Source organism: Felis catus, chromosome D1, assembly GCF_018350175.1.
Source record: "Felis catus isolate Fca126 chromosome D1, F.catus_Fca126_mat1.0, whole genome shotgun sequence".
NCBI classification, from domain to species: domain Eukaryota; kingdom Metazoa; phylum Chordata; class Mammalia; order Carnivora; family Felidae; genus Felis; species Felis catus.
Window position 1 is genome coordinate 74,478,138 of NC_058377.1, and position 26,996 is coordinate 74,505,133.

The 26,996-nt window shown below is 37.1% G+C and overlaps 1 protein-coding gene across 7 annotated transcripts in view; it reads right to left on the bottom strand.

The window, feature by feature from the left end:
- UEVLD (UEV and lactate/malate dehyrogenase domains) overlaps positions 1 to 26,996 on the bottom strand; it is a 51,756-nt gene that overhangs the window by 17,010 nt on the left and 7,750 nt on the right. For 6 of the 7 annotated variants that reach the window (XM_019812159.3, XM_003993044.5, XM_019812156.3 and 3 more), the window contains exons 2-7: positions 26,527 to 26,611; positions 22,165 to 22,230; positions 16,217 to 16,380; positions 12,554 to 12,689; positions 11,023 to 11,141; positions 7,353 to 7,455 (exon numbers count right to left, since the gene is read on the bottom strand). In XM_019812159.3, the coding sequence (XP_019667718.3) occupies positions 7,353 to 7,455; positions 11,023 to 11,141; positions 12,554 to 12,689; positions 16,217 to 16,380; positions 22,165 to 22,230; positions 26,527 to 26,611 (673 nt within the window). Of the gene's footprint in view, positions 1 to 7,352; positions 7,456 to 11,022; positions 11,142 to 12,553; positions 12,690 to 16,216; positions 16,381 to 22,164; positions 22,231 to 22,466; positions 22,594 to 26,526; positions 26,612 to 26,996 lie in introns of those variants that run through there. The other variant, XM_019812157.3, reaches the window with a different exon arrangement.

Below are 26,996 nucleotides of genomic sequence, written 5' to 3' on the forward strand. Positions count from 1 at the left end.
GAGAAATAATAAGCATCGCGAGGACATGGAGAAAAAAGGAACCCTCATTCAGTGTTGGTGGGAATGTGAACTGGTGCAGTCACTGTGGAAAATTAGTATGGAGCTTCCTCAAAAAAGTTAAAAATAAACTTACCATATGATCTAGTAATTCCACCACTAGGTATTTACCCAAAGAAAAAGAAAACACTAATTCAAAAGGATCTATATTTATTGCAGCATTATTTACAGTAGTCAAGACATGAAGCAACTCAAGTGTCCATCAGTAGATGAATGGATAAAGATTGTATATATATGTGTGTGTGTGTGTCTATACATATACATATGTACATATACATATATGCATATATATACACATATATATACATATATACATATACATATATATACACACATACATATACACAACACACACACAATGGAATATCACTCAGCCATGTAAAAGGATGAAATCGTGCCATTTATAACATGGATGGACTTACAGGGTATAATACTAAGTGAAATACGTCAGAGAAAGACAAATGTAGAATTTAAGAAACAAAGCAAATGAACAAAGAAAAGAAAGAAAAAAATCAAACAAACAGAGGGTTACCAGAGCAGAGATCGGTGGATGGAACCGGTGAAGTAGGTTAAGAGTAAGCTTATCTTGATGTAAGAGTAGGTGAAGGCGGTTAAGAGTAAGCTTATCTTGAGGAACACTAAAAAATGTATAGAATTGTTGAACCACTATATTGTACACGTGAAACTAATGTAACACTGTATGTTAATTATACTTAAATAAAAAATAAAATTAAGTTTAAAAGAAGTTGCTGACTTAATATGGGGAAAAAAGATTGTACAGTTGTAAAGAAAGTTAAGAACCTTAAGCATAATTATGTGAAGATATGATACCATTTACAAGGTTAAGGATCATAATAAAAGTTTATTCAATAACAATTAGTTCATATACCTCTGCTAAGGTTCCTGTCATGCCAAGCATAATTATACCAGGCCCTAAGAACACAAGGTTAATGACATATTGTCCTTGCCCTAGATATAATACAGTAGGGCTCAAGGGTTAGAATGGAGGGCTTCAGAGTGAGATTGCCTGCTCCAAATCCTAACTTTACCACTTACTTAATTAGCGTAGTGATGTTTCCTCCTGGGTCAGGGGTGCATCTGGACCTCCAGGACAGAAACCTCTTACCTCTATCCCAGCTGCATAGGTAGCCCAGAAAAACTACATCCTTCCTGCCAAGCCACTGGTTCCCAAACAACAGGCCCTAGACCAGTGCTTGTTTAGTTATAGTAGGGGATATCAATCCATTATCAAGCATGTCAAAAGACCCAGCAAATATTTCATGCTCCGATATACCACTGTTCTCAGATTATGAGGATGATGTTGATGAATGAAATACATACTGATTTTAAATCACCGCTGAATTATTTTATTCAAAACCATGGAAAATCAATCAAATAACAACGTCCAAATGCTGTGGAGACCTCACTGAAGTATTCTAGCTTAGTATTATCAGTCTGAATATACTGGAGACAGTACAAATATTTTCATTTCTCTGGTATATTGCTAAACCATTCTAACTGTAATAAAAATTACATAAAAATACATTCCTTTCAAATTGTTTTTCTCTAGGACACAAAATTTTAGAAATGATGATGACCCTTAATTTAGAAATTGTGTTAAGTTGATAGCTACTAAAAATCTTCCTATGTTGGCAGGGGAGGGAACTACCAAAGAATGACTTCTCAGTAGCTCTGGGCATTATTTCAGTCAATGACTGGAAGGGATATTTTTGTCTGATGAATAGAGGTAGACTTTTTTTTTTTTTTAATGTTATACAAGAATACTCCTATTAAAAAATAAGGTAGGAAATCACTGCTCAGTTCAAGTGAGTGCCTTTAACAATTACTGCCACAGTGGTCTGGGTTTGGAGCTATAGAAACAACACTGAAACTTTCTAAGATTTACTATATGTGGCAAACTAAAGCCATGAACTAAGTATGTTATGCCATATCTCTATCTTTAGGGAGGATTTTCTTAAAAATAAAAGCTATATCTATTGATAAAATGTCTCAGGAAGAGAAAAAAATGATACAACATAAATTTCAATATCAATACTAAAATCATGAAGAGTAATAAGTGATTTGGCATTAGGATTACTCTGGAAGGTTTCCCAGAGAAAAGGTGACTCAAGGTTAAGTATGAAGGGCATGTTGAGGCTAATGAAGAAGTATTTATCTGAGGTAAGTGTAAAGGGGGAAAGGAGGCAAAAAAAAGGGCTTCAGTCAAGATTCTTTACTTCAATACAGTGAGTTTCAAAAATTTGATTGTGACCCATGCCATGAGATGGACATGCTATGAAATACGTTTTCTATTGCAACCCAAGACATAATATATGCATATGTATATATACAAAGCAAAAACATTACAGAAAATACCCTCAATACTACTCTGATAGTTTCTATTGTTCTAGTTCATTTTTATCAAATGCTGGTCGTAGTCCCCTGTGCTGATTCCACAATCTGCAATAATGTCACTACTTACAATTTTTAGAATACTTTAATGAGTATAAGAATTACCTGAGCTACTTATCTAAAATGTAGATTCCCAGGCTCCACTCCTAGAAATTCGGGATCCACAGCCTAGGGTGGACGCCAGGCATCTGTAATTTTAAGGTGGTTCTGATATAAGAGATTAGCCCACAAGCCATGTTTTACGAACCACTGGCTATTGAGCATATTTTGCTTTACTGCATATGTCAACAACACTTTATTTTTTATTTATTTTTAAATGTTTTTTATTTTGAGAGAGTATGCACACATGCATGAGTGGGGGAGGGGGAGAGAGAGAGAGAGAAGGAGAGAAAGAGAGAGAGAGAGAGAGAGAGAGAGAGAGAGAGAGAGAGAGAATCCCAAACAGGCCCCATGCAGTCAGCACAGAGCCCAACATGGGGCTTGATCCCATCCTACAAACCAAACTGTGAAATCATGACCTCAGCTAAAATCAAGAGTCAGATGTTTAACCAACTGAGCCACCCAGGTGCCCCAACAACACATTATTTTTAAACTTACAACTACTGAACACTTTTTTCTCCATGCATAAGCATGCATATATCCATACACACAAACATTTATGCTTGTATATACGCAGACCATTTCTGGAGTGAATCATGTGAAACTGGTAACAAACTTACAATTGAAATCCTAAATTTAGCCTCTTACTAACTGCATGTCCTAAGCCACAATCTCTCTGAATCATCTATAAAATAAAGTAAGAATGGGGCACCTAGGTGGCTCAGTCGGTTAAGCGTCCGACTTTGACTCAGGTCATGATCTCACGGTTCGTGGGTTCGAGCCTCACATCGGGCTCTGGGCTGACAGCTCAGAGCCTCGAGCCTGTTTCAGATTCTGTGTCTCCCTCTTTCTCTGCCCCTCCCCCACTTATGCTCTGTCTCCCTCTGTCTCAAAAATAAAAATAAACATTAAAAAAAATTTTTAATAAATAAAATAAGAAAAGTAACAGTGTGTGAATATATGTAAAGTATCTAGCATATATTAGATTCCTTGAAAAATGGCAACTATTATTATTAAGAGATAACAGATAAACATAATAGTAAACATGATAATATAATAAACATAATAACCATGATCAAAATATAGGACAATGATCCAATTAGCTATATTTAATATAGGATAAAAGTAATCAAGAGAAAGGAAAAAGGAGTACTTATATACTGTTGACCCAGAGTATTAATTGGTACAACTTTTTGGGGAACAATTTTAGCAATATAAATTTTAAAAACATGTATCTTTTGACCCAGTAATTCTACTTTATCCTGCTAGTTAGAGAAGTACACTAAAATTTTTGCATTACAATGTTCTCTTCACTATTATTTGTAAGCACAAAAAACCCCCACAAAAACAAACTAAATATCTCCCAACAGGAAACAGATACCCATCTGACAAAATATTATGAAGCTATTCAAAGAAATAGAGCTATTTAGATCTACATGTGCTGTTAATAAAGATCTTTGAAAGCGTACTATTAATTCACCAATAATTTAAACACAGAATTGCCACGAGCCAGCAGTTCTACTTCTGGGTTATACCTAAAACAAGTGAAAACAGTTATTCAAACAAAAACTTGTACATAAATGTTCACTGCAGCACTATTCACAACAGCAAAAACATGCAGCCCAAAGGTCCATCGACTGATAACAACAGACAAATAAAATGTGGTACATCCATACCATGGAGTATTATTCAGCCATATAAAGAATGATGTACTGATACATGCTACAATGTGGATGAATTTTGAAAACATTATGTTAAGTGAAAGAAACGAAATACAAAAGGCCACATAGTGTATGATTCCATTTATATGAAATATTTAGAATAGGCAAATCCACAGAGCAGACTGACGGCTGCCAGAGCCTAGGGAGAGGGAAAATGGGGAGTGATTGCTTAATGTGTACACGGTTTCCTTTTGAGATGATGAAAATGTTCTAGAACTAGATAGTGGTAATGGCTGTGGAACACTATGAATGCCCTAAATGTCACTATTGATAAATTTTACGTTATATGTATTTCAGCACAAAATAAAAATAAAGGAATAAAAATATTAAAACAAGTGCAGAACAGTTTCCCATCTGACTCCTGAAGCAACGACTCTTAATAATTTCTTTGTATTTCTCCAGAGTTAGTCTACGCATACACAAGCATAACTGTTTGTGTATATATGCATATGTATTTGCATGCTCACCCGTATATATGTGTATTCCTCCTCCAAATGTTTTAATAGCTATTTTGAAAAAGTCCAAATGGAGCCAAAGCACAACTCTAGGATGGCCAGTTGCAGTCATCGATACCTGCCATGATGGAGCATTCCTCAAATTTCTAAACTATTGACTTTAATTTCCCAAAATTATTCATATACTTCTCTCCATATTATGGAATGTATTTATGAGATGTTAGTTAACATTATATTTAAAATTCTTCATGTAATAGTGATTAAATTCAGTGTTATCAGGAATATATAACCAAATTAACAAGGGGAACATGAAAGTTGTCCCCAAGATGGTGTAGGCTCATTTGACATTCCCTACTTGGTGGCAAACACCACACACTATACATCTCCTCCGAGGATTCTATCCTTTCAATTATGTGAAACAATTGTAATTGATGGTTAATGAGACACACAGGAAGAAACAATTGTGAGGTCCTAAAAGGCCTCACAACCTCTACGGTCCATGTATTAAAGTCTCCTGAAGTGATTTGGAAGAGTTAAGAGGTCCCTTAAGAACTTTAGTACTTGGAAATGACAGAGAATTTCCAGCTCCCCAAGGGATCCTCTATATGAAGCCTACAAAAGGATCAGTAATGCAAATACTGCACTCTTTCCAGAGAAGGAAAATGAACTCGTTGTACCCTACAGAGATCCAGAGGCTTACTCCAACTAATACACCCAATTTTTATAACCTGTAGGTATAATTTCAACTTTTCTCACCCACTGTTATTCTTAAGTACATTCAGGCTTGTGACACAATCTTGAGTTTTGTTTTGTTTTTTTTTTTAAATATTGTCAAGGAAAGCCAAACAATTATAACATATTACAACTTGACTTTGGCTATATCCTGGTCTACCAAATTTTTTGATCATGTATCTCTAGTAAAAAAATATTTTTGGGGCACCTGGGTGGCTCAGTCGGTTGAGCGTCCGACTTTGGCTCAGGTCATGATCTTGTGGTCCATGAGTTCGAGCCCCACGTCGGGCTCTGTGCTGACAGCTCAGAGCCTGGAGCCTGTTTCGGATTCTGTGTCTCCCTCTCTCTCTGTCCCAACCCACTTGCATTCTGTCTCTGTCTCTCTCAAAAATAAATAAGCATTAAAAAAAAATTTTTTTTAAGCCCACATCCCCAAATATGGTATTTACCTACATATATGTCTGCACTAATACATCATGTATGTTATAAAATACATTTTTAAAAAAAAATTTTTTTTTCAACGTTTATTTATTTTTGGGACAGAGAGAGACAGAGCATGAACGGGGGAGGGGCAGAGAGAGAGGGAGGGAGACACAGAATCGGAAACAGGCTCCAGGCTCTGAGCCATCAGCCCAGAGCCTGACGCGGGGCTCGAACTCACGGACCGCGAGATCGTGACCTGGCTGAAGTTGGACGCTTAACCGACTGCGCCACCCAGGCGCCCCTAAAATAAATTTTTAAATAAAAAAGATGAGATAAAACACTTTCCTAACATTTAAAAATTTAATATTAATGATGCAAAATCCTTTTGTTCTTATTAAAACTTATTGTAACAATACATTTTTAGTGAAAGTGATGTGAATTTTTTTTAAATCTTGGTTTAACACTTTGCCATATGCCAAGCGGTAGGTATTATTCTCACTCTACAGATGATAAAACTGAACTTTGAGAGGTTATATAACCTGACAAATGTCAGAACTATAATGTGGCAGAGCTAGGATGCAAACTCCTATCTAACTCTAAATCCAGTGCTCTCAACCAATATATTATGAGAATGGAAGCAATCAAAGAAAACAAATTTATACTGTAGTATAAGACAAAGAATAAATCCTTCTGACCAATCAGAATGCTATTTGCTCATCTGAATTCTTTTTAATTTAATCAATTACAATCTCTGTATGAATTAGGGTAAGTCATTTCATTTATGTGAATCTTAGTTTCCCAATATGTAAAATGAGGAGCTTCGACTAGATGAACCTTAATGTGCTTTTTAAAATTTCTTTTTAATGTTTATTTATTTTTGATAGAGAGAGACAGAACAAGAGCAGGGGAAGGGCAGAGAGAGAGGGAGACAACAGAATCCGAAGCAGGCTCCAGGCTCTGAGCTGTCAGCACAGAGCCCGACGTGGGGCTTGAACTCACGGACCACAAGATCATGACCTGAGCCGGAGTCGGACCCTCAACCAACTGAGCCACCCAGGCGCCCCTTAATGTGCTTTTTAGCATTAAAATTCTAAGACTCAAGGCACAGAGGATTTTGGGGGTAGTGAAAAATACTATAATGGTAAATACATGTCATTATAGATTTGTCCATATCCACAGAAAGCACAACACCAAGAGTGAACCTTTATGTAAACTACAGATTTGGGATGATAATGACGTATCAAGGTAGGCTTATCAATTGTGCCATTCTGGTGGGGGATGTTGATAACAGGGGAGCCTTCCCATGTGTGGGGGTAAGGGATATACAGGAAACTTTTTGTTCAATGTTGCTGTGAACTTAAAACTGTTCTAAAAAATATATATACGAAAACAATTCTAGGACTCAAATATGAGAGCAAATGAGGCAAAGATCTATTAAGCAGAATAACCAGACCTTTGCTGATCTCCACATTAGGCAGGTTAAAGATGTCAAGGTCCATCACTCCTCCTTTCGTCTCTTCTGAGAGGTCCAAGAGGACCAGTCTGTCTGCAATGCCCTGTACAGTACAATAACAAAAAGAACATACAGCATTACACAAACACAGACAGTTACTCAATTTCAGTTCATTTAGAAGGAAGCTAAAGGGGAATGCATGGGCCTAAAATGCTCTCTTATGAAGGAAAAATAACACGACAGCAATAAACGGGACTTGTAAGCAAGAAATTACTATGAACTTGAGTAATGTAATCCTTCAGGCTTGACTGAAAACTGGGATCTAGCAGGACTTAACTAAGAGGTCACAGACGGCAGGTTTCCTTTGATGGAACAATGCGTAATAAAGATGACTTGGTGCACTCAATATATTTGCTGTCATTCTTGAGTTTATGTTTTCATTTTGATGTCACAATTTCCATTCTGAAAGTACGTAAGAGTGATTTTTTGGTCTATTTTAGCGCCTCATTTCTAGCATGAAAGTCAATACTAATGCCAAGTTTCTCTTTAAAAAAAAAAAGGATAATAGCCATATATCTAAAATAAAATCCTATTATCATATAGAACTCTCCTCAGAAATCTTGTGGAAAACAGTCCAGGAGCACCTGGGTGGCTCAGTCAGTTGAGCATCCAATTTCAGCTCAGGTCATGATCTTGTGGTTCGTGAATTCAAGCCTCACATCGGGCTTGCTGCTGTCAGCTCAGAGCCCACTTCGGATCCTCTGTCCCTCTCTCTCTGTGCCTCCCACACTTGCGCCTTCCCAAAAATAATATTAAAAAAAAAAAAGAAAGAAGGAAAAGGAAAACACTACATATGCTTGTCAATGGCTCCCTGGGTACCATGTAAATGATGGCATAGAAACTCCTCAGAATCAGGTTACCTTTGTGAAAGGTCTTTTTCTCAAGTGGTAAGCGGTTTGAGGATCTTTCCTATATTACAGTGCAGAAGCAAGAGTACCCAGGGATCCAGCAGACTATCAAGCAGAAAGGACAAAAGAAAAGCAATAGGACTCATTAGCTCTGTCACACTGGGCAAGTCACTGAACTTGGCCTTACTTCATGGGGTTATGAAGATTAATTTTGTGACACAGAGCTGGCAGAGAGCAGTCCTTTCTAAACTGTACCTACTAATTTTATTATTGTCAGCCACACTCATAAGACGAATGTAAAAAAAAAAAAAAAGAAAAACAAAACTATGAGTTACCATCTTCTTTTATGAGACATGCAAAGATCCAAAAGTTAAACATCAAAAGTGTGGGGAAAATAGGCATCCTCACACACTGTGGGTATGAGAATAAACTGGTATAATTGATATGGAGGATAATTTGACAAGTTCTATCAGAATTTAAAAACATAGTAATTCGTTTAATCCATCTATCTCATTTATAGAAATTATCCAACAAGTTTATTAGTACATGTGTAAAAGGATACATTATGTATAAGGTTTTCTTTTTTTTTTTTAATGTTTATTTATTTTTGAGAGAGAGAGCGAGAGAGAGAGACAGAGCGCAAGCAGAAGAGGGGCAGAGAGAGAAGGAGACACAGAATCTGAGCAGGATCTAGGCTCTGAGCTGTCAGCCAGAGCCTGACACGGGGCCCAAACCCATGAATGGTGAGATCATGACCCAAGCTGAAGCTGGACGCTTAAACAACTGAGCCACCCAGACACCCCACGTATAAGGTTTTCAAAAGACAAGACACAACTTAAATGTCCATCAGTAACAACAACAGCAATAATGGTATTGTTATATTATTATAGCAGCATTATTATATGGCATTATTGCAATAATGGTAAACAACAGCAGTATAACATAATGGTTTAGAGAAGAACTTCCCAAGCCTTAAGGGATCAGCATTCAGTAGATCAGTGCAGCACATGGACATGGGGTGGGGGGTGAGGTTGTTAAATGCAGATTTACTTCCATAGGTCTGGGCTGGGGCCTGAGATAATGTAATTCTAAGAAGATCTCAGATGTTGCCAATGCTGCTGGTCTGAAAGTCACATGCTGACAGTAAAGATTTAGAATACAGGCTCTACAAATAAGACTGCTTCACTTCAAATCCTGCCCCCATTTATTAACAGTGTGACTTTGGGCAAGCTGCATAATCTCCCTCTGCCTTCATTTGTAAATTGGCAGTAACCATAACATCTAACCCACAAGGCTGTTGTAAAAATAAGTCAAGTGTCTAGCTGAGTGCCTGGCACTCAATAAGCATTCAGTTAAACGCTAGTTACCGCTGCTACCACCACAACCGACACTATTATGACTATTATTGTATCATAATATTTTATATATTGTACCTTGTATCCAAATATTAATGTTTATTAAGAAAAATGGGAAAAAAACTTCCATTTAGACAGCTTACAGACAAAGGAATACTGATAGACTCTTCTAACAGCTGAAGGAACATGACTTTAAGGGACCTTCTTGTACTTACCAAAACCAAATAAAATTGATAAAACTCAGTACTGCTAGGAATGTCAAAAATCAGGTTGATGTGCACACTGTTATCAGCAGCATAAATTAGTTCTGCCTTTCTGCAGCGCAATCTAGCAATATGTAGTTAAGTCCCACAAAGACCATTCGTGCCCTGACTCACTAGTACTGTTTTTGAGACTATGTGTACCTAAAAGAAAATTCAGAGGAGAAAATAAGCAACTTGTAAGGCAATGTTTATGGAAGCATTCTGTTTAGTAACAAAAGAACTGAAAACAATTCAAATTCAAATTCCAATTAAGAGGGAATAGTGTATTCACATGGAGGGTGGAGATGAAACAAAGTCAAAAGTTAGCATATGTTATTCTGTGCAGCCAGCTTTTAAAATTTTCTAGCTCCCTGGATACACTTTAATTACTTGCTAAAGTAGAACCTATCTCCAAGACATATGTGAGTCTGAAATAAGAAGGGAAGAAGTTAGATGGCAAACAATCAAATTTTAATAGAAAAGAAAAAATGAAACTCCAGCTACCAAATAAACAGAGAGGGACAGCTATTCTACTGTGGGCTACATCTTGAAATGACAGACACGCTGTTACCATGATACTGGGACCCTGGAGCGTCTTCCGAACCTCTCTGGAATGGAATGTAAGCCTTTCTGCAAATAATTTATATACCAAGATCTAGTAAAAAGGAGTGATGGAAAAATAAACAAATTGCAAACTAGTGTAAAATATCCACTCAGAAACTACGATCCTAAGAGAAAGTGGAGTTATTACACCAGAAAAGGCAATCTTCAAGAAAAAACTGTTAATTTTAGAAAAAGCTAAAATTAAGTATTATATTAAATAAGAGTTTAATTAAAGCGGCATGACTCAGAAAACACAAAGGAATTTGTGACTAAGTGGGATAAATGTCACGTTGAGGTTTCCCTTGGATAGGATGATGAGCCGATTGTTCAAGTCACTTTTTTAAAGCCTATTCTGTGACTAAGTACTAATTAAGAAGCAATATCCCTGATGAGAGCTTTCAGCTTTTTTTTTTTTTTTTGCCAACTTACTAAATATATTTGAAGGCAAAGTGAGGTTTTCCCACATGACAAGATGAAGCCATTATTTCTTATATGTTAAACACACACTGCTTAAAAGTGTAGCAATATGATAGATGGATTTATAACCACTGTGCTTACGTACCTTTGCTGAGATTGCTAATGTGCAAGCAATTCCCAGTTCTCCACCTCCAACCACAGTAATTTTATTGACTGTTTTATGCTCATGATTTGCCCAGTTCTTTGAATTTATGTCTGAGACACCTAGAAATAAAAGTGGATTATTATGAGAATTTTAAAATAGTATCAAAAATCTTTTTTAGCATCAAAAAAAAAAATACACCAACCTTCAATAACTTGGACAGAAAATATGGTGCTGGTCTATAAGAAGCACTCAAAAATACTTGAACAAATGAAATGCAAGACAGGAATCTCATTAAATGTTATATTAAATAGAGGCTACCTCCTTAAAAAGAAAAAACCTTTCGGGGCGCCTGGGTGGCGCAGTCGGTTAAGCGTCCGACTTCAGCCAGGTCACGATCTCGCAGTCCATGAGTTCGAGCCCCGCATCAGGCTCTGGGCTGATGGCTCAGAGCCTGGAGCCTGTTTCCGATTCTGTGTCTCCCTCTCTCTCTGCCCCTCCCCCGTTCATGCTCTGTCTCTCTCTGTCCCAAAAATAAATAAACGTTGAAAAAAAAAAAAAAAAAAAAAAAACCTTTCCAAACATTTAAAAAAATATTATATAAGACTAAAAACTAGGATTTCCATAATTCTGAAAAACATTCTGATTCTTACTGCTCTGGTCTACAATGCAAAAACGTTTAATGCCTTACTGAAGTTTACAAGCATGGATTTTGCTTTTTGTTCAATGAGAAACACTGAGAATCTGGTCCGATATATTGAATGAGGCAAAAAGCCACATAAAAATATAATGAAAAAGTTTGGGATCATTAATATATATCAATTGATTTGGAACAAAACACAAATTATTTTATCTGTCAGTATAAGGGTAATTCTTTTACATTTTAAGAAACCATATTCATTGGAACTATATGGTAACACACTGATAAATGTGTAGAAATTTTTGATTCAACACAGATATACATAGCTACATGAATATATTTACTTATAGAAATCTAGTAGCAGCGGGCGCCTGGATGGCTCAGTGGGTTTAGAGCCAGATTCTTGATTTTGGCTCAGGTCATGTTGTCATGGTTCATGGGATCGAGCCCCATGTCAGGCTTTGGGCTGACAGCATGGAGCCTGCTTGAGATTGTCTCTCTCCCTCTCTCTCTCTCTCTCTCTCTCTCTGCCCCTCCCTTGCTCATGCTTTCTCTCTCTCTCGAAATAAATATTTAAAAAAATTTTTTTAAATATTTATTTATTTTTAAGAGAGAGACAGAGCGTGAGCGGGGGAGGGACAGAGAGAGAAGGAAGACACAGAATCCAAAGCAGGTTCCAGGCTCTGAGCTGTCAGCACAGAGCCTGACGCGGGGCTCGAACCCACCAACCGCGAGATCACCACCTGAGCCGAAGTCAGACATTCAACCGACTGAGCCACCCAGATGCTCCAAAATAAGTATTTTTTTTTTTAAAGAAAAAGAAAGCAAGTAGCAGAGAGTAAAGGATATTAGAAATTGTAAACTCATAACTCTCTGATTAACAAAAATACAAACCTTCAGTGATTTTTGCAATATAGGCTAGCAAGTCTACCTGCCGTGCCTCATCAGACGATGGTAGAGAATACAGGGGAAGTTCCTCTTGAAACTTGGCAATCATTTCTTTAATTAGTCCAACAATGACAGACTTAGGCTGCAGAATACACACAAAGGGAAAAGTGATGCAAAGATTTTGCTCAAGAATACTACCTTATTAACCTATACATTGTTAAAGAGTTAACCCAAAGAAAGTTTTGCATTATGCTCTTATTTTTTGAAAATTATCATACAAATTCGATGATACTTTTAACTGAAAAGTTACTTAATTCTTTTACCTGAAAACTAGAGAAATGCTAATCCAGCTCTCCAAAAGATGGGAAAATAGCATGACTATGCTTACTAGCAGAGTACCTATATTCAGGAACAGTCTTTTTTTAAGCCTTTTATTTTGAAATTATTGCGGACTTATAGAAAAGTCACAAAAATAGTACAAAGAATTTTCATATACTCTTCACCCAGGTCACTCAAATGTTAACATTTTAACACATATATTTTCTCAGTCTGTGTCCCTCTACATATTTTTCTGAACAAACTGAGAATAAATTGTAGATCTGATACGTTTTCACCCCTAAATACTTTAGTGTATATTTCCTAAAAGAAAAAACAAAACAGACATTCTCCTATGTAAGCATTATCAAATCAGAAAAGTGACACTGATAAAATATTATCTAATTCAGTACTGTTTCTTTTAATTTATTAAGCAACCTTAGTGAAATTCACTTAACCTCTCTGAGCTTCAGGGTTATCAGCAATATAATATGAATAATAAATCCCAAGTGGCTATCATGAGAAACAAATGCATGCAAACATATGCTGTGAGTATAAAATATTTATTAGTATTGAAAATATTTAGCAGTTTGCTTATTTTGAAAAGGATTTAATTTCCCAAAGTCTGAGAGATTCATTACTTATATATTAAGAGGATGAAGCTATTAGGATCAAAAGCTCAAACACCTTTGAAGACCAAGCAGATAACATAATGTGGGAAGTTGGCAAGTTTAAGAACTTTGGGGAGATGGTTATTGTGACAAACTGGAGTGTACATACAGGCATTCAAATTCGTATTAAGAGCAAAACAAACCCACTTTTCTGTTCAACAAAACTCTGTAAGTCTAACACAGCACACTGAATTTCTTGGGGAAAACATCTGCAATCTTTGGCCTAGACAGCCTCTAGATTCCTTCCAGCTCCAAAATTCTATGTAATTCTATCACATAATTATAATTCCAACTACGTGAGGAACTTAAAGTTCTGCAGTACTTTTAAATAGGGCAATTTAAGACTAGTTTTAGCTTAAAAAAAAAAAGACTAGTTTTAGCTTATAATAAAGAGGCTCAGAATAGTAAAGTGAAATCAACAGTGTCTGAACTCAAATCAAATACAACCTCAACTAGGTTAATAGGGCTATCTCTAAGTATTTATTAAACAAACAAAACTATGAAAAGAGATGCCAATGAAAACCAGAAAAAGGAAACTGGAAAGATGAATTCCCACAACAGGGAACAGATGTCAAAATATCGTTTGAGGATAGCTGGGGGGGGGGGGGGGTGCGAGGGGCGGGGAAGAAGGGTAAAAATGGCTGAAGGCGATAAACAATTAAACAAAGAAGGAACCTAGGGGCGCCTGGGTGGCTCAGTCAGTTGTGCATCTGACTCTGGCTCAGGTCATGATCTCACAGTTCGTTAGTTCGAACCCTGCATCGGGCTCTGTGCTGATGGCCTGGAGCCCGGAACCTGCTTCAGATTCTGTGTCTCCCTCTCTCTCTGCCCCTCTGCTGCTCACACTTGACTCTCTCTCTCTCAAAAATAAACAAACATTAAAGAAAAATTTTTTTAAAGAAACATAAATGATCAATATATGAAAAATACTTTAATTTCTCAAATAATCAAACAACTAAACATTAAGATATCATTTTTGTCCCTCCAATGGATAAATTTTTATTATGCCCTATTCATCACATTAAACTGGCAATCCTATTAAATAAAATCACCAAAAAATGCAAATGATGTACAAATTCATAAAGTAAAAGGTCAATGTTCCTGCACCTAAACTCCACTACCAACCACTTGGTGTTCATCCCTTCTTGTATTTTTTTCTTCTTTTTAAAGGTTTTACATATATGAAAAATAGAGAAAACTGTAAAAACAAAGTAAAACGCGTCCATAATTGCATGCTTTTTCACAGGATGTATATAAAACAAAAAGTGATAATCCTAACACCATCCTTTACTCTAATCTCACTTGACTCAACATATTCCTGATCTCCTTCAGGGATCTCTGGTCCTCCTGCCCTACAATTTTCTACGTATATATATATTATAAATTATCCTTTCATAAAGATCTTAATTACTTATAAAAATGAGAACATATTGTACATCCTTGTAAGTAAATATATAGAGATAAGCAAAGGTTTGTTTTGCTTTAATGATAATACCTTCTGGTTAGGGCAAGAGTGCTGGAAAACTGGCATTCTACACTGATTTCAAGTGATGGTAGAAATACATTTGGCCTACCTTCTGGAGGCCAAGTTGGCAATATGTAAGAATAGCCTTCAAAATATTTCTAAGCTTTGATTCAGTAATTTCATTCCTAGAGATTTATCATTAGGAAATTATTAAATATTTATAATGTATACACATTTATGCTTATATGTATTTATATTTGAGGATGCTTATCATTAAATTTCTAACAGAGCAATCTGTAAATATATTATGCCAATATCCTTATGCTAGATCATCAGGCAACCAATTAAAGACCATGTAGTTTGAACAGATTGTTTAATATAAGACATGCTCAATATAATAATGGTAGATGAAAAATACAGAAAACAAAATTACATAATGTGAGAAATTTAAAGCAAATAAACTAGTTACATATATCATTACAAAATTACATAATGTGAGAACTTTAAAGCAAATAAACTAATTACATATATCATTGTGAATGCATTTTTAAAACTTAATGCTCAGTTAAAACAAAACATGTAATAAAAGATTATATACAGTATGATTCAATTTACATAAAGGTCAAAAACAGGCAAAACAAAAAATACATTCTTTTTTAATTTAAGTTTTTATTTAGTTATTTTGAGAGAGCAAAAGAGAGAGGGGGCACGTAGGGAGAAGCAGAGAGAGAGGGAGAGAGAGAGAATCCCAAGCAGGCTCTGCACTGTCAGCACAGAGCCAAATGAGGAGCTTGAACTCACAAACTGTGAGATCATGACCTGAGCCAAAGTCAGATACTTAACCAACTGACTCCCCCAGGCCCTCCCAAGACTATAAATAAATACATATATTACATAAAAATCTCTAATAAGGAGGGACTAGGAAATAATGCCCAATATCTTGCTAGTAGCTTTTCATGTGCTTTATAAGCAGTAAACAACTATAAAAAGAGAGGGAGCAAATAATAGTTGGCTCCAGACCTGGAGAGAGTGCTTCATGCAGGCTGCTGTCTGTCACTGGGGTTCTGGAACCTAGGTGACTCTAGGGAGCTCAATTACTTTCAAAGACCATATGAGGAGTGTCATTAAAAGAAAATTCACTTATTTGTACCATGAGAAAAATAATTTGTACCACCAGAAAAATAAAAACTTTTACAAGAAAATCCAAATTGATCTTACATGGCTCCAGTTTTGAAGATAGGGCAAGTATATTCTGCCTTGAGCATCCACATGTTTTCCAACTGAGACACCCATATTTGCAGTTGGCTTTAAGAAGCAAATGGGGGGAGCAAAAGGGTGGGAATCCAAGATCCACAAACGAATTGGTATGTTGTATGTATTACCTATTTGAGACAAAATAAACACATCTTCAAATAATGATGAAGCATATACATTATATTGATGGTACAGCTAGGTGGCATCTTAAGACCTGTAGTCTAGTCAAGTGCATATATAAAGAATTTACATAAATTGAGGCCTACTTCTCCATTTTCATGTTCCCATTAAAGCACCAGCATAACATCTGAAGAAATTTAATTAAGACAATGGCCAGGTCATCCAATTCAATTCAATAATATTTACAGGACCTATTGTACCAGGAGTCTGGGATACAGTATCTTCTCTATGTAACCTCTTTGCCCCACCCAAGCAGAGCTATTGTACCTTTCTTTAAAGGTAGTGGACACTTTTATTTTTATACTTATTCTGCATTGAAGTTACTTGCCTACAGATCTGTGTCTCCTTTTACACAGTAAACTTCCAGAGGGTTAGGTATTATTCATTTCTATTTTCCCCACACCAAGTATAGAGCCCAACATACTGATTGCTCAATAAAGGTTTCCTATATGCATAAGAATAAGTGAATGAATAAACACATGAAAAATTAATGAATTAACAAAGACGAATTGGATACATTTGATACTGACCCGCAAATTACTCACTAACCGTCATCAAGCTGGGTTAGATCACAGAACTTAGAGCTGAAAAGAACCTTAAGCATCACCTTGCCCAGTGTACTGAGAGACAGGAACTTGAGTGCATGATCTTCCAACCACACACGTGTAATGTCATGACTACTGAGAGCCAAAACCTCTGACGGCTCTGGTTGCCAGGAAGCCCAAATCTACGACCTAATAAAAGTGTAAAAACTAAACTTAAACTAGAAATCTGATCAACTCCATTAGCTGTATCTATTGTATCTCCTGATGGTCAATTCCTGGACTCACAGTCTTACTGCATGTCTTTCACCATACTTACAAACATGGCTGCTCGGGACCAAGAATGCCTACGTTTAAATCCTAGTTTCACCCACGACTACTAGCTCTATGATTTTAGGCCAGTTATTTAACTTGTCTGTGCCTCAATTCCTTCCTCTATAAAATGGAAATAGTAATAATAGCTCCTACCCCATAGGGTTGTTGTAAGGATGAAATTAGTTGAGGTATGTAAGATGCTTAGAACAGTACATCACATGGTAAGTACCATGAAGGGTTGGCAATTTTTGCAATTTACTTCAAACCCATGTTGAAGGTTTAACTATAGGGCAGGTATAAATAAAAAAGTATTGTTTTCTACTGAAATCTTTTTCTTACTAAGAAAATCATCCTTCCACTGACAGCTACTTTTCTCATCTTGTTTCTTCCTCTAAGGATACAACAATACTCAACCCTGTATGCACATTAGAAACACTTAAGAAACTTGGAAACATACCAATACCTATGCCACTCTCCCAGTTTCTGATCCAATGGGATGGGGTATGGACAACATTTTTTAAAAGCTTCCCATGTAATGCTAATGTGCAACTAAGATTGCAAACCAGTATTATAGAAATGCCCTAATACTTGTGGCTCTATTATTTTATATCAGCAGTACTGAGAACAACACTCCTCTTCTATTTTCGTCTAAGTATTAAAAAATTTTTCTTAATTGAGATATAACTGACATACAACATAACAGTTTCACCGTACAACATAATGATTTGATATTTGTACATATTGCAAGATGATCACTACAATAAGTCTAGTTAACATCTGTCACCATAGTGTCTAAGTATTTACTATTTGGCTATCGGCATAGCTACTGATCCATAGATAATTCTGATTATAAAGTCATGTGATTGTAGCACCACAAAGTGACTGACAGGTACTGAGACACCATCAAATTTCTCCAAAAGCAGTTATTCTGTCTAATGTTACATACTCTCTAGAGAGTGTTTTTCAAATAGTGGTCGCAATAAATGGGTCACAAAATTAATTTAGCGGGCTGCAAGCAATATTTTCAAATGGAATTGAAAAGAAAATAGAATACATGACAGGTATTATGGTGTTTCTTTTTTTCTAATTTACTTTTGAGAGAGAGAGAAAGAGAGATAGGGAGAGGGAGAATCCCAAGCAGGCTCCACATGGTCAGTGCAGAGCCCAATGTGTGGCTCAAACCTGCAAACTGTGAGATCGTGACCTGAGCTGAAATCAAGAGTCAGATGCTTAAACGACTGAGCCACCCAGGCACCCCTGGCAGTTTCATATATTAATGTACATATGTACATTACATGTACATATAATGCACATGTACTCACATGTACACATATGAGTGCGTGCACATGCATGTATGCTAGCTGTGTATATAAAAGTACAGTATTTCTTATTGTGGGTCACAGTCAAGACATTTGAAAGCCACTGTTCTAGGCCAGGCAAATTTTCTTGTTACATAATATAGCTGGAGTAGCCAAATCTCCATGGTGTCGCTTTCTGTGTTAAATACCACACATTAAAGAAAAGGAAAGAAATGTCTATTGATGGTATCTTCCTAGTTGATCAAGGATCTGCTGCCCCCATCAATGCTCTTCCCCAGCAGCATTCATGCATTTTACTAGCCCATGCCTCGCAAAGCAACTGGTGAGCCCGATTCCCATGTCCAACTGGTAAGATTTCACTACTGGTGTTCTGCTCTCTTCTTCCTTTCTTCTTTCCCATTCTTTTCTGTCAGCCACTGCCCTGCCTCATTCCCTGCCCACTTAGCTTTCGGGAGTTCATTACCAAAGAGTCAGAAATCCTGGTAGAGTCCTCAGATCTGAAGTAATTATATCATAAAAATATAATTTAAGTTAGCTGTAAATAAAATTCAGATGGCTATCACTTATTAAGATGATACACATCTCTCAAGTACAGTGGATGAATAAAGAGTGTCATCATAACCTTCACACAATCTTGGAGAGATAATAAGAAATGATTCAGAAAATGTCTGCAGATACACATAAGGAAATATCAATGGAAGATTCATCTGGGGAATAGGACTGGGTAGGAGGTTAGTTATAAGCTTAACCTCATCCCTTCTCAATTTTTAAGTTTTTTTTTTTAGCACAAGTATGCATTATTATTATTATACTAATAAAACTAAGAACTGAAAGAAATACAGGATTAAGCATCTATTATGTGCCAGGCACTATGCCAAGAGCTTTACTTATGGTAATCCACTTAATCCTCATAGTATCTATTATTGTAACATTTTACAAATTCTGGAGTTAGTATCTATTATTGTAACATTCTGACCTCTGATCAGCAGGAAGTAACTAATATGGATCACAAAGAGTTGATATAATTCTACTCAAAAGCAAAGAAAAAAGAGTGTACTGCAAAAAAAAAAAAAAAAAAAAAAAAAGGTACTTCGGTACCATTACTACCTTGGAAGATCCAGCTTAAGGATCAATGAAATAACTCCTCGGCTTTAGGAAATGCAGAACGCCAATGAGGGGCATTTTACCAATGATATTAAAATGAGATTTATGCCCTACTGTTACCCCCTCACACTATCTTTGAAACCGAAATGCTATTAAGCAGTGATTCACTTGATGAGCTCCTCTGTTAATATATAATTACCCTTGACATCATTGGGGTGGGTAAGAATTGGGAATGAAATCAGTCAACCAATCACTGGGGTGGGCAATAATTCTCTCTCTCTCTCTAACATCTAATCATAATAAATGCAGAACACAAGTAATGGGGAACAGGTCTGAGTAAAGTTTTCTAGGCAGCCAGAAAAGAGTCTGAGAGTTTGGCAGGAGAGGAACAAGGAGGAAAATAAAAATCAATTCTGCAATTTCTGCAGAGCCCAGCTCACTGCTCATCTACTTCCATCTCGAACCATATTCTTATGTATAAAAACCAAACTGAGGGGCGCCTGGGTGGCTCAGTCAGTTAAGCGGCCGACTTCGGCTCAGGTCACGATCTCACTGTCTGTGAGTTCGAGCCCCGCGTCAGGCTCTGGGCTGACAGCTCAGAGCCTGGAGCCTGTTTCAGATTCTGTGTCTTCCTCTCTCTGACCCTCCCCCGTTCATGCTCTCTCTCGGTCTCAAAAATAAATAAACGTTAAAAAAAATTTTTTTAAATAAAAAAAAAAAAAACCAAACTGAATTCCTATGCATTTCCTATGCCAAAGGAGGTGTCATAGTGGGACATAAACAGTGGCAGAATAAAACATGAGTGAACTTCACGCAGTGAGTGATCATGGAGGGGCAGAAATTAAGAAGGGTTTGTTAACAGTCTAGGACTACCATAATGAAGTACCTACTTTGAAAAAAGTCCCCCAAAATACAGCTCCTTGGTGTCTTTTGGGCAGTGTCTTCCTATAATACAGTGCTGAGTTTTTTGTAAAGGAGCAAATTCCACCATTCACTCCCCATTTGTTTTCAGGTCCTCATCATCCCTTTTTAGTTACCTCCTCTCTCAACTGCCCAGCAAATTCATTTATTACTAAGCCCCTTCAGTCAGTAATCAAATAAACTCAACCATGCAACAAATATTTACCAAGTATTTTCTATAAACACAGCACTATGTATTAGTGATTTGGGATATTAACCCTCTTGGGATTACAGACCAGGAATAGGTTTTTAGTGGTGGGATTTCAGACACCCCTTCAGAGATATCTATTAGAACCAAAGCTTCACTGGTTTTCTTCACATCATACCATATAAGCAATCACCTATAATACATACCTGAAAGGTTAGTCCTCTCGAACACTGATAGAAGTAGGTTTGGACAAATAGGAAGAGTTAAGAACGGGGGAACTAGCGATTTTTTGTTTGTTTGTTTTTTGGCAAACACTTAGCTATCACTTGATAGCAGGCAGATCACTTGAAAATATGATGCCTTCTTTGAGTTTTAATGGCCCCCAATTTCCTACTGGAGTTTCAAGATACAGTCTGATACGGCTTGTATCAGTCTTAGCCTCGCTTGACTAGGCTAAGACTGAGTTTCACCCATACAATGGGGACATCATACAGAGGGAAACAGAGAGGATCAAAACACTGATGTAATGGAGAAGAAGGTGTGATCCTTGCATTTTGCTATGGAAAGCAAAGAGAACTGTCCATAAAATCAGGCCTGTCTCTGTGTAGGGGCCCAGGGCAGGCTGCCCCAAGATGGGCCACTTTGGCACAAAGATTATTTTGAGTTAAAAGTAATCAAAACTTGGCAGATTCAGGAAAAGCTTTCTTCCTCCCTCTCAACTGCCTAAATTACAATGGGAGGAAGAGCCTGTACCTGGAAGAGAGCTATTAAAAGAGACTCCCCTTTACCTAGAGTTTAGCTGCATAACAGGGCAACCTGTGTTTTTCCAAGTATCTCCTTTCCCTTCTTGCTAGTGGTCTTTCTCCCTTTTGTGTCCGCAGGTCCCTCCCCTCTCCTTAGCTCAGAAAAGCTTCATGCTCCCTCACTGTCCTTGGAATCTCATGTCTGTGTGGATTCCCCACTACGCACACCTACTAAATTTGATTTTCTCCTGTTAACCTGTCTTATGTCAATTTGATTCTAAGTCCAGCTGGAAGGACTACAGGGCAGAGGAAGGTCTTCCTCCCCAACATCTGTCTTACTCTCCTCTGTACCCCAGCACCTAGCAGACTAGTGGGCACATAGTTGATACTCGTTAAGTATTTTTTGAACTGAATTGAATTTGTTGATATTAATCTAGGCCACCTTGAATGGGACAGCATTCTGCTATATGCAATAAGGTTCTGTGTACATCATGTTATATGTGAAAATACTTTAGAGAATGTTATGGGACTAAACAAATGTAAGCTCTTGTTAAACTGTTCTTTTACAAAATTCCCACATTTTCTCAACTTCCACACTTACCATGGTACATCACAGGAATAGTGCCAGTGAAATTCAGCAGGTCTTTCTGGGAACTATCTTTGAACACTGGAAGAAAAATAAAAGCCCCAAAATGTACACTCAAAAGTAGAAAAAAGTGTATGAAAGTTTGCGCACACACAGACCCACATACAGAAGCACGCCTAATTTTTAAGGTTCATCATCTAGACATCTGTAACTATGTTGACAAGGGGAAATTACCACATACTGTTGTCTTAGAAAGCCAAGAGGATAGCTGAAAGCACAGAGGGCTTTGATACAGAAACTCCAGATTCTAGACCTACTTTCCCCACTTAGACACAGGCAGCTTTCCTGTTGAAGCTGTTACTTGAATCCCTTTGACCTTCAGTTTCATCATCTATAAAATAAAGCAAGACTACATCATAAAGTGGTCATAAGGATCAAATGTGATAATGTGAAAACATACTTAAGAACTTTAGGACCATAGGGGTGCCTGGGTGGCTTGGCTGGTTGAGCATATGACTTTGGCTTAGGTCATAATCTCGAGGTTCGTGACTTCAAGCCCCACATCAGGCTTGCTGCTTATCAGCACAGAGCCTGCTTCAGATCCTCTATCTCCCTCTCGCTGCCCCTCCCCACTTAAGAGTGCACTCTCTCTCCTTCTCTCTCTCAAAAATAAACATAGAAAAAAAAGTTTAGGACTATAAAACTCAGGGACATCATCAAATAACTGTCACATATTGTTGCATCCACACGACTCCTGAAACAGAATGCTACGGGCACCAGTGACAGTCACAACAAAGTTTATTACAATGAGAGGCAAGGCCGACCCATCGGGACCAACACTCTTGATAAGAGTGCGGCCTCGAACAGCCGGGGTACAGAATTTATAACCGATCACATCGTTTTATCATCACCTGGGAACAGAACAAAGAAACAGTTTCCAGATGAGTTAGAAGCAGCTGCCTAATGAGGTGTTTATTTTAGACTTTCTGCCTCTAAGTTGCAACCAGTGGATCTCCTTGACCCTGCCTCTGATGCTCTTTTCTTTGAACTTTTGTTTCCTTAATTGGTGAAGCCTAATTTACAAGGGTATGAAGCCTAGTTTACCAGAGCAAAGCAAGGCTGTTATCTCTTAACCTTCAGTGTCAACACAAAGCTGTTATTTTTCAAGCTAAGCCTTAGCCCTACACTACAATTTAACCCTTACAATATAAAAGTTATAATCATTTTCAGATACCAGACTCCAACTTTACAATTTTAAGATTTTATAATTTTATAATCTTTAGATGCAATTAAGAAAAAAAAAGTTAGCTTTATTTTTTTTAAGCTCACTTATTTTGAGAGAGAGAGAGAGAGAGAGAGAGAGCGCGCGAGTGCACAAGCAGGCCAGGGCAGAGGGAGAGGGAGAAAGAGAATCCCAAGCAGGGTCTGTGCTGATAGCTCTGTGCTAATGGTGAGATCATGACCTAAGTCAAAATCAAGAGTCTGTCACTCAACCAACTGAGCCACCCAGGTGCCTCTGTAACTTTCAACTTAGTTTCACTTTTCTTATTGATTTATGGCTTAAATAAGATATTTTTTAAAGGAGTGCACTAGCTCGGATGATCACCAGGTATTGTATGTAAGTACTGAATCACTAAATTGTACACCTGAAACTAATATTACATTGTATGTTAACTAACAGGAATTTAAATAAAAACTTAAAAAAAATATCTTATTGGTTTTGTTAATGTTAAAAGTGTATATGTCTGATGAAATCTATTAAGTTACCGAAACATGAACTAAAGTGTAAGACTCGCCCATAATTCCTTTATGGAAAGACAACCATTTAGCATGTTCTTCCGAAGCCCTTTTTAAAAATTCATAAACTTTTGGGACGCCTGGGTGGCTCAGTCAGTTGAACGTCCAACATCGGCTCAAGTCATGATCTCATGGTTTGTGGGTTCAAGCCCCGTGTCAGGCTCTGTGCTGACAGCTCAGAGCCTGGAGCCTGCTTCAGATTCTGGGTCTCCCTCTCTCTCTGCCCCTCCCCCGCTAGTGCTGTCTCTGTCTGTCTCTCTCTCTCTCTCTCTCTCTCTCTCTCTCTCCCTCTCTCAAAAATAAGTAAACATTGGGGCGCCTGGGTGGCTCAGTCGGTTAAGCGGCCGACTTCAGCTCAGGTCATGATCTCACGGTCCGTGAGTTTGAGCCCCGCGTCAGGCTCTGTGCTGCCAGCTCAGAGCCTGGAGCCTGTTTCAGATTCTGTGTCTCCCTCTCTCTGAAACTCCCCTGTTCATGCTCTGTCTCTCCCTGTCTCAAAAATAAAATAAAGTGTTAAAAAAATAAAATAAAATAAAATAAATTAAAAAAATAAGTAAACATTAAAAGAAGTTCATAAACTTTTTTTTACATATGAAATTGTATCACACAGTCTGTTCTGTGAACTTTTTACTTATTTAATTCATTCATTTTTATTCTCTTTGATTCCTATTGTAAATAACACAATTATCATACTTTAAGTTTTATTTAGAAATTGTTCTTTTAATTTTGTCTTAACTCACAGCTTGGGTTGTAAAAAATATGTAAGATAATGTAGATAAAACATTTGGAAACATATCCGGCATTCAATAAAAAGTAGCTGTCATATCCCCGATCCCACTCATTTATGCAGCACCAAATAATGAGGTGCTAATCAAGAGAGGCCAGTCACAGATGGGCTAGAATTTAATAATTTCTTCCACATGTGAAATTAACTAGCTATCCCTAAGAAATACTTCAATAACTCCTCAAAATTTCTAATATATAAATCTGAATTAGATACATTTCTAACTAATTCTAATATAAAACATTCCCATGGAATATAAATAAGTTTTTGAAAACCATGTGTTTTGACTAATTTGTGGGTCCTAAAATCAATTTTGTGAATCTCAATTAGCATTTGTCTTTGAATGAAATGGAATGGAATAGAAAATGCCAGAGTGTACACACTATTTCAGTTATGTGTCTATGGAGTCAGGATATAAAATGCATTAAAAAAAATTTTTTTAAATGTTTATTTATTTTTGAGAGAGAGAGTGTAAGCGGGGGAGGGGCAGAGAAAGAGGGAGACAGAATCCAAAGCAGGTTCCAGGCTCTGAGCTGTCAGCACAGAGCCTGACATGGGGCTTGAACCCATGAACCATAAGACCATGACCTGAGCCGAAGTTGGTCACTCAACCGACTGAGCCATGCAGGGGCCCCTAAAATGCATTTTCAAGTGTGGTTTGTGGTCAGAAATTTTAAAAGACAGTGAAGTAAAATCTTTCTTAGGTAACTATAAGTGAACAAGATAACTAAAACTTTTGTTATTAATAATTCAGACTCAACCATTTATGTGGTAGGCAGAACAATGGCCTCCAAAGATGTCCAATATCCTAATCCTTGGTACCTGTGAATATGTTATCTTACTTGGCAAAGAGACATTTTAGATGCAGTTAAGGACCCTGTGATGGGGAAATTATTCTGTATTATTGTAGTAAGCCTAATCTAATCACACCGGGCCTTAAAATCAGAGATATGACTACAGAAGAATGGTCAGAGACATGCAACATTGGAGCTTTGAAGATGGAGGAAAGAGATCACAAGCTAAAGAATATGGCTAACCTTTAGAAACTAAAAAAGGCAAGGCGGGGTGCCTGGGTGTCTCAGTCACTGGAGCATGTGACTCTTGATCTCAAGGTGGTGAGTTCAAGCCCTACCTTGTGAGTAGAGATTACTGAAAGAAATACATAAACTAAATAATAATAATAATAATAATAATAATAATAATAAAGGCAAGGAATTACATTCTCTGCCAGAGCCTCCAGAAAGGAATTAAGACCTGCCAACACTTTGCTTTTGGCCTAAATGTCTAACCTAAAGAGACAGGTGTTGGACTTCTAGCCTACAGAACTCTAAGATAGTAAACTTGTGCTTTTTTGAGCTACTAATAAATTTGTGCTGATTGGTTGTTGTTTATTTATTCATACTCAAGTATAATTAACACACAATGTTATATTAGTTTCAGATGTACAATATAATGATTCAACAATTCTACACATTTCTCAGTTCTCATCAAGGTAAGTGTACTCTGAATCCCCTTTCTCTCTTTCACTCATCCACCCTCCCACCTACCTACCCTCTGGCAACCACCAGTTTGTTTTCTGTATTTAAGCCTGTACATTTTTGCTAATTTGTTATGGCTGCAACAGAAGACGAATACAATATAAATTGTATTAACTTAAATTTCCTCAGAAACCACAGGTCACAAAGTATAGTTGAAAATCAGGGGATAAAAGAGAGAAGTGAGAAATTACAATTTTGTAGCTCTCTAAGTATAATTCACAATTTACTAAAGTTAATAGTAGAGGTTATGACTCTTACCATAGGTGTCCATGGAATATCTGAAATGTGGGAAAAACCTATTTACATTCTTTAGTTCTTCCACAGTTAGATCTCTGAACTTGTACTGAAAAGAGAAAGATGAGAACCGAGTCAGAATCAAGCTACAAGCTGCAGAACGATTACAATTAACACTGAACAGAACACCATGTGCTAGGCCCCCGGCTCTGAGTTTTATGAACATGGATAGTATGTGATTTACTCTTTTTAATAATGACCCCATGAAGTAGGTAGCAGGGCTTATGACTGCTCTACTTTACAGAAGATGAAAATGAAAGCTAGAGAATCAGACTAACTTGCTGAGTTAGACAGTTAAAGAGTGAAGCCAGAGCTCAAACTCTGGACTTGGGCCTTTTATCACTAAATCAAACTAAATTTCCAAATACCTCCCGAAAGCTTAAGAAAGAGGGCAGGAGCACCACCCCTGTCACCACTATTCAAGATCCAAGTCT